We start from the raw sequence: 13682 nt of genomic DNA on the forward strand, positions 1-13682 counted from the left end.
TACGTACGTCGTCGTACGTACGTTACGTTACGTATACGTACGTCGTACGACGACGAGAAGAAGAGCGGCGCGTACGTTACGGTTCGGTCGGTCGTCGTCTCTCTCTCTCTCTCTCTCTCTCTCTCTCTCTCTCTCTCTCTTTCTCTCTCTCTCTCTCTCTCTCATTCTTTTTCTTTCTCTCTTTCTCTTGCGGATCCTAAATAGCCCAGCGTCGCAAGGACTATACACACAAAGCGTCGCGCATTTTTCCTCTTTCTTTCCGCTCGTCCACGCGGGATAAAGAGGGACAGCTCGCGGAAACGCGAGGAGGATATCGAGGGAAGCGCGCGCGTGCTTTCTCGCATACCGTCGGTGATGTCCGTCGTTCGGCAGAGTCCACAAGAGGAGCGCCTCGGGAAAGTTCCGGCGAGGAGACTCCCATTTTCTTGCCGCGTAAACGACACTCGCTCGGGAGTCGGTTCCTTGAGAGTCATATATGAAGCAATAAATGATGCGCTTTTTTCTCATGGTCGGCGTGAAACGTCTCGTTGGAGCGAACGAAGAAGGTGATGAATAGATAATGGCGAAGATGGTGAGTTGAGCGCGCGAGCATTGACGATGAAGCAGACGTAGAAGACAGGTAAACGTAGGTGAGAGAAAAGATCGATGAGATCGTGGTGGCCACGCGACCGTCCAACGACGAAGAGCGGCGATGATGATGGCGATGACAATGACACGATGAAAAACGTTGACACTGGCGCACGACGATCATCGTCGTCGTCGTGACGCGTCACTGCTCTACATGCCAATCGGCGGTACCTGTACGTAGCGGTATATGTACAGCCGATAATCCTTACTGGCCAGTACGACCGAGCCGTCATCCATTAGCGCCACGTCGAAACACTGTGCGTGCTTCACTTTGCTCTCAAGGGCTGAGACCAACTGACCATCCTGCGTGAAGATAGTCAGATTGAAATTATTATGATTGTCCGCTATCAGTATCTCGCCGTGCGTATTGATGCCCACGCCAATCGGATAATTGGTGATACCCTCACCGCCAATCTGTCGTAAGTAAGAGCCTTCGTAGTTAAAAACTTTGACACAATGGGCGCGATTGTCGCTGATGAAAATCTCCTGTTTATCATTCACCACCACGCCGTTCGGGAATTCGAGATGTTTCGAACAGCCAAATTTTTGTAGAACATTGCCAGTCTGATCAAAGATGATGACGCGCATCACTTTGCATTCTACGACGACGATCCGTCCTTTCGAGTCAACGGTGACGCCACGTGGATGCTGGAGGATGTTTGCGCCAAACTTGCGTACAAATTGACCGTATTGATTGTAAATTTGAATCTGATGAGTCGGCGAACGTTCCGTAACAATAATGTCACCAGATGTCTTCACAACGGCGACGCGATTTGGATAAAGTAATTGGCCGTCGCGTTTGCCACACTCGCCGAATTGAAACTTGAACCTGCCTTCCTTGTCGAAGATCTGAATGCGATGATTGTTCGTATCAGCAACGATGATATCGTTCTGCGCATTTACTGCGACGCCCGACGGCTCGGTGAATTGACCCTCCATCACGCCAAACTCACCGAACTTACAATGGTAGATCATCTTCTGTCGTTTAATTTGTGACTTGGGCGGGAATATCGCGGTGGCGGACATCAGTTTCGAAGTCAAGTCAAGGACGGAATCGCCTGGTGCGGCGTTCGTCGCTACAGCTACCGACGGCATCGCGAAATGATCGTTCGTCGTCACGACCGGATAAGTGTCACTACCGCCGTTGCTCCATTTCTCATACGGATTGGCATTCATGCCGTTTAAGTTCACGTCGCTGATCGTCGTGGAGAATGGGCCAAGACTATTGGCCGAACTGAAACGTTTTGAGATCACGCTGCTAACAGTATCGATCGAGGAAGGTGAGGATGACGAGCCGCAATTCATACTGGAGGAGATCAAGCCGTTACTGTAAGTCCGATCTAAGAGAAGACTGCCCAGAGAACCAACGCCGCTTCCGGGTCCATTGCTAATGTTACTGCTGCTACTGCTACCAATGCCGTTGCTCGACAGAGCAGTAGGTCGTGCGATAGGTGGTTGTTTGCCGATCGCGTTATTTTCACTGTTACTATTACTCCGAACATAACCGAAGGTATTCCTCACTCCCACTTGTATCGCTTGATAATTGCTGACAAATTCGAGGTCCGCTGTCTGATTGGCAATGTCTGTATTTGGAGTGTAACTGAGCAGTGACTGAAGCTTAGCCTCAAGGATCTTCTTGACCATGAGGAAATCTGTGATGGTGGTAACTTTGGTTACACGCTCAACGAAGTCGCAGGTCTGCATCATTTTGTCCGCCATCTCATTGGCTCGTTGGGAGAGTACATTTAAGGAGATTTGCTTCGTTGAGAACACCGAGTCGAGTTCCTTTAGCAGCTCCTGCTTGCGCTCGTCCAGCATCGATCGATAGAACTGAAAGGTATCGTTGATCTCATTTTGCGCTTTGTGATACTGCACCTGTAGTATTGCAGTGTTATGGTCCGTTGCTTTGACCGCCGCACGCGCATCCGCCGCCTTCGAGCGGCACTCCTGGATGATCCGCGACAATGCTTCCAGTTGTTGCGAGCCTACTTCCGTGACGTGGGCACAGTCATGTAGCGGCGCAGTATGCTCCGTCAGCGTGCACTCTTTGCAAATTGGCACATTGCAGCTTCGGCAGAAGTACTTGATTATCTCCTGCTTATGTCGCAAACAGAAATGTACCTTCTCGGCATTGCCACCGTTGTTGCTGTTTCCGGTGCCGTTGATAACCAGAGTATTGCCACCACCTCCGCCGCCACCGCTACTGCCGTTACAGGCGCTTTTAGGCAATTCCGTGGTTGCGGTGATTGTACTACCACCGCCGCCACCACCGCCACCGCCTCCACCACCGCCGCCGCCGCCATTTCCGCCGCCACCGCCACCGCTGCCGCCGCCGCTACCGACGGTCTCCAGCTTGGAGTCGGCCAAGTTCAATAATCGGTGGCCTTCGAAACAGAGCATGTATTGATGTGCCATCACGCAATTTGGACAGAGAAATTGATCACAATCGTAACAACGCGCTACAGCGCCAGCTTCAGTGGATTTGCAGCCTGTGCAACGGATGCGACTGGTGCCACCGGTGCTACCCAGTCGGCAGCGCGGGCACGGATCTTCGCCCGATTTTGGTGCGTCGAGGCACAAGTCGCAGCTGTCGACGTCGCAGATCGCCGAATCGCTAGCAGGCGGCGAGCTGCCGCTCACCGTTACTGGGGACAGCGAGACCGGGGACCCGAGGGAATTTGCGCGCGATTCCAATGAGGGTGTCGGCGAGGCCATCTTCAGTCAACCGGCATCCCTGCAAACAAAAATCACCAATATTTGTATCGTGTATCGCTGCTTTCGTATATACATGATTATTATTATATTATTATAGACTATTATTTCAACGATATAAAATTTTGTTGTATCTGAAACATTTTAACAATTATATCATTAGTTCTGTCATTTTATTTAAAATGTACATGTTTATATACATATACGTTTTTCTAAATTCTCTTTATAATTTTAATTTTCTATTAAAATGATGATTTTATTAAAATTTACTTCATTAATTATTAATCATAATTATGTAATGATGTAACCGAGTGTCTATATATTTTTTTGTTATGTAAAACACGCTAGTATAAAACGAAATTTTAATAACGGCGCTTTGCGTAATGCGAATTTCTCTGTACACTTTACTTCATCCACGAGAGAATTTGCAGTAACGAAAGAGAATATCATATTATTCCTATCAGTAATAGTATGTACTATATATAACAACAGTATAATGTCGTAATATTTATTTATTTAACTATCGATCTGACTGTTCCTCGAGAGAGCCAGAAGCAGAGACAAAGACAGAGAGAGAGAGAGAGAGAGAGAGAGAGAGAGAGAGAAGAAAGAGCGGCTGTCGTTGCGATTAATTATTATTACGGTGTTTCCTATCTCAAAGGTCTGTTTTATTGCGATTCCCACGCGTACGTCTGGCTACCTCTCCATCTTCTTCCCTTCGCACCCCCGAGGCGCAGCGGTTATTCGCGCGGCTCGCGACGAGCAGGAGGCTTCAGTCCCTCTAATTAAATCGCTCGAGCCGGACGGCCATGTTTCACCTGGCAGTCAGAAGAGGACAGAGATCATCCAAGTGGCCGGAGGAAAGAGAACGACGTGCGCCGGCGACGAAGGAAAAGGAAGAATGAGGGAGGACTGGTATAAACCGCGAGTCCAAGGTCACGAATGCGAAGGTTATCGTACTTCTCTCCCACCCAGTCGAGCGAATTTATCGGGTACCGTGCGACGATACTCGCTTTTCCATACTCGAGAGAAGGAGGAAGAAGAGGAGGAGCAACGCGAAAGAGGTAATGTCGAAAAGGAAGAAGAGAGAGAGAGAGAGAGAGAGAGAGAATAAGAGAAGAAAGAGAGAGAAGAGGATCTTTTTCAACGTATTAAGCTTGTATAAATGAAAATATCGTTTCTCGGAAATTTCGTGCATCAACCGACATTAGGCATGTTCTTTTTGGCTATTATTTTTGCAATTCCAATTCCTTCCTTGGAGAGAAAAGAAAGAAAGATGAATTGATGCAAAAGTTCAAATAAAAAGAACAGGGCCTATTATCTCATCGATAAGAAAGACTTGATAGAAAATATCGTGGCATTTTCTTTTCCCTCAAAATCGTTTTTATTCGACTTATTTCATATTTCTTAACCGAGGTCGAACAGTGGCCAAAATTCATGCGATATTAGAAACAAGATAGCGAAGCCACAGATAGAGGAAGAGAGAAAAAGAGAGGAAACCGCGGAGACGAAGAGAACAAAGCATCTTGCTCGCGCGCTCCAGGAAACACTTTCTGAAGTTGCTGCACCGGCGAGTCCTCGCTCGCGAGCGCGACTAGTGCGCGCCGTCTTCGTGCAAGAATTTCGATTAACTCCCGAGATAAAAGGTGAACGCTCCTGAGGGAAGTGTCCGTGGAGCCCGAGGTCGCCGGAAAGTCGTGTTTAACATGCCGAGGCCGAGGAAGTAGCGAGGAACGCGCGATGAACTCACCAAAAGTGAGAATTCACGCCATTGTGAAGAAGTCTACGTATAAAAACAGTACATCTATGTATATACATATATACATAAAATATCTTCCCGTTGAAATAATTTCATGCAAAAAATATTCAGCACGCATATTTTAATAAAATGAATTATTTGTATTGTACACATCAATTTCTCCTTTGAAACTACCTTTGAAGCTTTTAAAGATAAGATGGATGGATTTATGAGATTTATTGAGATTAAAAGAGATAGCATTTTATTATCGGAAATAATCATGGTTAACTTTGATATGATCAATACGATGTATATAGTGAAAAAGCCAATGGCAAATTATTGAAATATTTAACTTATAAAATATTAATAATAAACTACTTAATGTATTGTTTACGTAAAATATGTATATTGAATATATGCAGTTCAATAACCAATATTTATAATTGAGATAGGTCAGCTATGAAAATAGCAAGTATGTCTTTTCACTTATTTATTAGCTTTTTAAAGTAAAATCTGGAACGTTAAAAATACATGACTTTGTGGAAAAATTTATTACTTTATGTATTCACCCAGTTTATTTCATTTTAACTTTTAACATCTGTCTTTGAACATGTACGCTTCAATTGTCGGGAGAAGAATATAAAAAACGTAATTTCAAACGATCGTGCACGTATGACAAATCATCACGTATCGCGACGGGATATAACGAGGGAGGAAGAGGAAGGTTAATTCTTTCTCGCGCGCGAGGGGATGAAGTGTCTGAATAAAAAATGCGACGGGGGATCAAGGGGAAACGGGCGCAGAAACGTGTCCTTGGCGAGGATAATTCCCGTTATCGAAGTACCGTTGCATTTTCGAACGCGGATCGCGCAACCCCACGGTTGAATGCACCGTGGGAAGGGGTGGCGGACGGCGCGTCTGGTTTCCATGGTAACACTGCATCGACCGCCCCAACCCTTCGAACCGGAATTGTTCCGACGAGGGTCGAGTCCGTTGCCGCTCGTGATGGTGGTGGTAGCTACGGTGGTGCGGCGGGAACCAAGGGGGATGGCAACCGCCCTTCGGGAACGGTAACCGTTGGTGCATCGCCCTTCGACGCAGCCTGCTAGTGCGTGCTTTTCTACGGGGTGATCGAAAAGAACTTCGAAAAGCCAGGATATACAGTAATCGCGAAACATACAGTTTAAAAAAAAGAATCGTTAAATAAAGTTTTTTACTTCGTTATCTATCTGTGATTATCGCCAGCAATAATCACTAATATTGATGAAGCTAAAATTTTACGATGTTCTTATCGATTATTAATAATTTAAAACTTTAAAGATTGATTATAATATTCTTTGTAAAAACGCGTTATTCTACAGCGTTTAACAATATATATTCTTACAGATTTTTCTATGATGGATTGTTTCTCCAGTGGCAATTTAAATAATGCTTCGTAAATTGATTTAAAACTTTGAGAATTGATGTTCTCTCTTTTAATATTTTAAGGACTTAACCCTTTTTAAATTTTACAACTTTAAAATACATTCAGATGGATATTTTCGAAAAATCGGGTTAATTGAACTATCCCAACTAGTGAAAATCTATGTCTACGAATTTACGCTTATCGGGAATTAAACGTCAAATAGTGTCCATAGTGTCAGCTTGACTTGTATCGAGTGTATTACCCGGGGCATACATACATTCTCGCGTGTACTGCGGCCGGTAATTTCAATGTCACTGCCGGATGTTTCTTCAGCCCCAAACGAGGGGAGCGGTCGCCACCTGCCCCCTCCACCCTCTCGTTTGATTAACGTTATTTTGCTCGACGGGCAAGCATCGACCACGATCGATACATGGCGCGGCGGCGGCGGCGGCGTCGGCGGCGGCGACGGCGGCGGTGGTGGCGGCAGCGATGGTAGTGGCGGTGGCGGTACGTTTGCGAGTCGAGGAACAAGGAACGAGGAACGAGATGAGACAGACGGAGCCGAGCGAAAAGGCCATCGGCCTGCGCCGCAGACGGATTGGTAACGGCTGCGGTGCTGCGGTTATGGGAAAAGGTAGGCGAGCGAACGCGAAGCGAGCATGATGGACGGATAGGAAGGGAGAAATTTATTATACCTCGGAGCCCCAGGCCTCGTATATTTAACAATAATGCACGATACATACACGTGACAATATCCGAAGAAATATATCTATATACGAATTTATCCGTTTTATGTCCGAACGTTTGTCTCTCGCTGATCTATTCCGCTTTGAAACTATTTTCTATTTGATAACGCAAATCGATTTTTAATATCTAATTTCTTTTCATTTAAATTGTAGATATTATTTTAATTATATACGTGGGCGAGTAATCTTAATTTTTATCATTTTCATCATTAAGGGTATAACATAATGATGATAATGATGATAATTGACATATTGATAATTGATTAACTGATTAACCTCATGTATATATGTATACATAATATACTATGTATGTAGATATTATATATATATATAAAAATTAAGATTATTTATTAATTCATCCACGTAGATTAATAATACAATTTAAATGAAAAACAGAAATTAGATAGTAATTAAAAATTTTATATATAGGGTGTTCAGCGTAACAGTCCGCATGACTTTTCGGACACTTTCGACAGTTAAAAAAAAAGTTGAAAGGTGAGCATTTATCTGTTTTATACAGGCTATAATATAATAAGCAATAAAAAAATTTAAAAAAAAAATTATTTTTTTTTCAGAAAAAAATCAGTCAGCTTAAATTTTTTTAATGGCACCATATAATTTTTTTCACAATATTGTTTTGAAGACGAATTCAATTTAAATTACTACCGAAATGTCACCTTTATTGATGTTGTAGTTTATTGCATATTTATTAGATACATAATATGTATGTAAATATAAAGAATACTAAGCATAAATCAATAAAGAAAAATTGTAATTTATATGTTTATGTTCTTGTGTAGTCAGAAGTTATAACTGCTGTTATAAATAATAATGCGAATTTGATATTAAATATCAATAAAATTAATAAAACATTAATAAAAGTAATATTTCGGTAGTAATTTGAATCTTGAAGACCCCTACAATATTATGGAAAAGAATTGTGTATAGTGCCATTAAAAAATTTTAAGATGACCTTGATATTTTTATGAAAAAAAAAATTTTTTAATATTTTTTTATTACATATTGTAGCCTGATATAAGACAGATAAATATTCATCTTTTAACTTTTTTTTAAATTGTTGGAAGTGTCCGAAAAGTCGTGCAGAAGTCGTTACGCTGAACACCCTGTGTGTGTGCGTGTGTGTAGAGAGAAAGAGAGGAGAAAGAAGAGAAAGAGGGACGTTTTATTATGCGCTCTGGAATAAGATCTCAAACGCAAAACCATAACACAAAAAATAAGTAAATAAAAAAAATAAGTAGTACATTATTGAAAAGAAAATTGTTACAAAGAAAATAGAAAGAGAGAGAGAGAGAGAGAGAGAGAGAGAGAAAGCATGTGCGCGCGCGTATGTATGTTGACTATTGATTATTCTGACTTCGGTCAATACGACAAGTTGACAATATCAAATATATATAAAATAAATAAATAAGAAAATAGTGAAATATTCTTAACCATCATAAATCAATAATCAGAAATGATAATATAATTTTGTATGAAAATATATAGAAGAATGTACAAAGCTATTGGATGTTCCATTATTAATGGAAACAAAATACTTTATCCCTAAAGAGAAAATATTCCAGAGCTGAGAAAAGGATACAATGAGACGGAAGCCTGCCAGACGCCAAATCGATCGTGTCTGCGTGTCGGCATTGACAAAGGAAAATAGTTGTAACGAGATCGTTTAGGACTCAATGCAAAGGATTTCTAACGAATTGGAAAATTTTCTACTTCAAGAGCCTAACTTATGGATTTTGCTACTACAAAATTTTATTTTAATCCTGTTTGAAGAAAACATTGCAACTTTTTAACTATCATAAATATATAATACTGTAGGATTATTTAACAAAATTATATGATTCAAGAATCTGTCTCATAATTGTATAACTTACAAAATTACAACATGTGAATAGCATTATTCTATCCTTTGAAATTTTAACAATTTTTACTTCATAATATAATATAAATTTAATCCATCAATTAATGTTGCCAAAATTGATAATATGTGACAATTATTATTAATACGATAGAAATACGCGATATCAATAAACCATACAATACTATAAAATGAATTATGTTGGTTGTCATCTTACATTTTACGGTTTCGATTGTCAGCAATTTACAAAGTGGAGCGTGCGTTTGAGCGCGATGATATTTCTGTTAACGTTAAATCGAGCGAGTACTTTTCACGAGTGGAAGCTTCGAATCCTCTTCGCTGTCGGGGACTTAAACCCGCCGGTGCATTTTGAACGTTAAAGTGCATCAGCGTCACGCTTTCCGGAAGTGTCGGTCGTTCCGCCGCCGATGGTTTACAAGCGCGGAGTGGTTATGACGCCATGCGGACGACGTTCTGTTCCGTATGCGGAATACGTAGGAGGAGGTCACTGCACTGAGAACCTCTCGTCGACAGAAGGTCGTGCGAATTGCAAGATCGATTTTGTATACATGTTGACATCCTGATAACTCCGTCAGAAAACAATGTACGTAAATTTGAAACAATAAAGAAGGTTGAATAACCTCCAATATAACATCATTATGATGGGATAAAATGTCGATTTAGATGAACAAAATACATCAGTACGCTATGAGAATATTAAATGAATCTTGTTCCATCAATATAGGAAACAGCATAATTATATTTATTAAACGATCGATCTTAACGCGTGAAGAATATCTATAAAAATACATAAGCAATTTTATAATCAACTGTCATGTGAAACTACTTATTAAAGAGTGATTCCTACATGGAATCACTCTTTAATAAGTAGTTTCACATGGAAAGAACGGTTCTGCTGAAATAGCTAAAAAGTTTAGCTAGACATAAATTTGAAAGTAACTTTGTTTTGACTATCAAAATAATTATAATACTTATAGAACGTTTAAACTAATTGCTAGAATGTTAACATTTTCTACAACATTATCAACGCTTAAGCGTTCTATATAATTATTTTGATAATCCAACAAAATTATTTTCAGATCTGTACTTAACTAAATTTTCAGGTACAGCAGTAAAACTTTCCTTTCGCGTGTATTAAAATAATAATTCCAATATTTATATATATATGCACATCTAAATAATATAAAACTGAACAATTTTTATTTATATATAAAAAATCTGATATCAGTGTACGTTGAGCATTAAAGTTCAGTAATGAATAAACAAATAAAACATTTTTTTTCAAGTTTGATGTATAATTTTTTTTTATCAAAGCACATATTTTTCTATTCGTAAACATGTTTGAAAAAGAAATGAACGAGATGAAAGGATATTGAATTTCCTTTCTTCTCAATGTTCAATAATTCAAATTGAACATTGAGAAGTAAGGAAGTTACGATTATTTCTCGTTGATAGTATCTAGTATCATTCTCAAAGTTCTTAGTTGGTGAGATTAGCGCACGAGAGTGTACCTAGAGGAGACCGGAGAGTGGAAACGAGCGAATGATGTCGTACATCAAAGGCAGAGAGAAAGGGAGAGAAAGAGAGAAAGAGCGAGGGAGGATGAGAGGGTGGAAGAGAGGTTCAAGCACCATTTGACCGGTCTCTGAATCATCGTTAAGCGACCGTTACACGATGGCTCGTTAAATCGCACAGCAATGTGGGTGGGTCGGATAAATCGCAAGTCTAAGGAGAGCAATATTGGTAGAATTGTTTTCGCGCGCGGCGAAACAGCGTTTAAGGAGCGAAGTTGGTTGCGACTTCTTTCACCGTGACCTTGCTTTTAAAATTTTAGTCAACATTGTTTCAACACATGTAAATATAACTGGGCACAAACATTTCCAAACCGATAAAAATAACTCTTTTGTTTTTTCTCTCTTTATCATATTTGAATATCTGCTTCTTAAATAATTAAAAAAAATAAGAAATAAATAACAGTTCAACTTTTTTTCACTCTAAATCATTATGATGTTGTCAGAGGTAATAGTATTTTTATCAAAGAGAAAAATTTATAATTCAAATAAATCTTTTGTACATATTGATCAATTCATGAAATACGTTTATGTGAGATACTTTTAGATATTTCGAAATATTTAGGATGTGATAGATTGCCTCGAATAATTTATCTACTGACATAATTTACGATGAATATTTCAAAATATGTAATAGTGCTATATCGATCATTATGACGATATTGGGGTGATATGTGAATGTATGACGTGGGAGAACGGAAGCCACTAATTTCAAAAACAAGCCCGAAGTGCTCTCCTTAAGTAAGATTTCAATTAAGTCCATCAAGTAATTAATGTTACTTTAAAAGTCTCGAATCAGTCTCAACCAATTAACGGTTGTCGCATAGTTCACTATTAATCATTATTAAATGATTATTTATATATTTGTTTTTTAAAATACGTTTCCATATTGCAAATTTATTACATAAATAACATTCGGGGAATCCTATTTCCAGGCACATGCAATCATTTATATTAATCCAGGAAGGATTAATTTCTATGTCGATGCGCACATTGTGTAAAAGGTATGCTATACTTTCTACAGACATTCGTAAACAACTAGTTCCATTGAATGCGTAGCGTTTCGTTAGCCCTCCAAGCAATTACCATCAGCTAAAGCATGTTTCTAAAAACGCATCGTGTCATTATGGAAATTAGTTCCTTGCAAATTGATGACTCTCTAAATCTGAATCAGTAGATAATTGATATCAATGCCAAATATATCACTGGTAATCAGTAAATTAAATGTGAGATCCCTAACCTAGCTAATTTTTATTATGTGCTCTAATTAAACTTTATTTTAGTGTTCAAATTCAATGAATATGATTGGAAAATTGAAATTAACATGCACAAATATCAATATTTTAATTACATAATGCTCAAACATTCTTCCTTTTTTAGTTGAATTTCACTGATTATCAGTGCCAAGTATGCCACTAAGTAATTAGTGACTATCCATTGATTTAGATTTAGAGAGTACGTTTAACACGGAACTATTTACATAATATTGTGTCATAATTCAAGATATGCTTCGTTTGACGCCTATTAAAATAAAAGTGGGAAGAAGAAAGGCGGATATACCTATTTGCTTTACGTGATACTTTCTCGAACACGCAAGTCAGTGTTATGCGATCAGTGTGATTAAGTTAGATGCACATATTCAAAATAGATTAATAGACTGTAAACATTAAATGCATGAGCAACTTATTATAAAAGAACTTATTAAATTATTAAATCTTTTATAGTAGAATTTCAGAACATTATGTTTTAACATGAATAGTTTTATACAAGGATAGAAATTTTAAGAGAAGTGTATACGCGTGTGTGTGTAACGTGTGTGAAAGAGAATATCAGAAGCTTTACAAGAGATATCGATATAAAGCACTTAATACGCTAATGATTATGACCAATAAAGATTTGATTATACTCGCGAATTGTTGAACAATGAGTTTCAATAAGTTTTTTTCTATTTGCGATAAATTTAAATATACACAACAAAAATAATTTTGCTAAAGAATCTAAAAAATTTAGTTAAAAACAAATCTTAAAATAATTTTATTGGACCATTAAAATTATTATGTGGGAATTATGTGTTTAAAACTAATTACTAAAATGTCAAAACTTTTTGCAGCATATCATGTAATTGAAATTTCTAGAAAATTATTCTCAAATCTATATTTGGATAAATTTTTAGATTCTTCTGTAAATTGCTCTTTTCGTGTTGGTAGTCTAAATACATGATTTCCGAAATGATCGAAATAAAAATTAATTCATATCAATTAATATAATACATGTAACATAATACATGTAAATGTATAATTGATTTAATTAACATTTTTTTAAATGAAAATTGTAATTTAAACATATCGATGTTTTTTATATTTGTAATATAAAAAGATATAAAGAAATAAATTATTATATGAGTGTGAGACTTGTGATTATCAGATACACTTCTTACATAGTTTAATATTTCTCGAAAATTAATTATAATTTCTTATAGCGCAATAAAATATTTTTAGATTCCTTATTGTGAAATAAACTTTACATTATTTTCAATTTAGTATATTTTTACATAAAAATCTCTACTTCAGTTCCACTCTTTCATGCTTCGTGAAATATGAGAAGAGAATACCCGAGGCTTCCTTAATAGCTATAGAAACAATTACGTCTAACGGAAGCACCAGACAACATTATGCTGTCGCCCGCATGCGTCATCTTCTGATGTTTGTACCACATGATCGAGAGTCTTGAAGAGAATCTCGAGGATCTTACACAATGCGACCCACAAGAGTCGAATCTGAGCGTAGAATAATCAAAATACGACAAATACATTTTGTATTAATCTGCATTAAATATAAACTAATTAATTGTGCGATGCACCTACTATTCTATTTTTTGTATAAAGATAATTTCAAAATATTTTAATTTTAACTTTAGAGAATATATTTATATAAAATATCTCTTCTTTATCATCTTCGTTCAATCTTATAATCTTTCCAAGTAAAAT

General features: G+C 38.1%; 1 protein-coding gene across 1 annotated transcript; it reads right to left on the reverse strand.

Annotated features, from left to right (window-relative positions):
* Nucleotides 1-777: 777 nt before the first annotated feature.
* LOC105624733 (brain tumor protein) lies at nt 778-3342 on the reverse strand. Its single transcript, XM_012206087.1, has 2 exons — nt 2967-3342; nt 778-2906 (listed from the first exon to the last, which is right to left on the reverse strand). The coding sequence occupies exons 1-2, from the start codon at nt 3340-3342 to the stop codon at nt 778-780; spliced, it is 2505 nt and encodes an 834-aa protein (XP_012061477.1).
* Between the last annotated feature and the right edge of the window lie 10340 nt (nt 3343-13682).

The sequence above is a fragment of the Atta cephalotes genome (assembly GCF_000143395.1).
Source record: "Atta cephalotes unplaced genomic scaffold scaffold00087, whole genome shotgun sequence".
In the NCBI taxonomy this organism is placed as follows: Eukaryota; Metazoa; Arthropoda; class Insecta; order Hymenoptera; family Formicidae; genus Atta; species Atta cephalotes.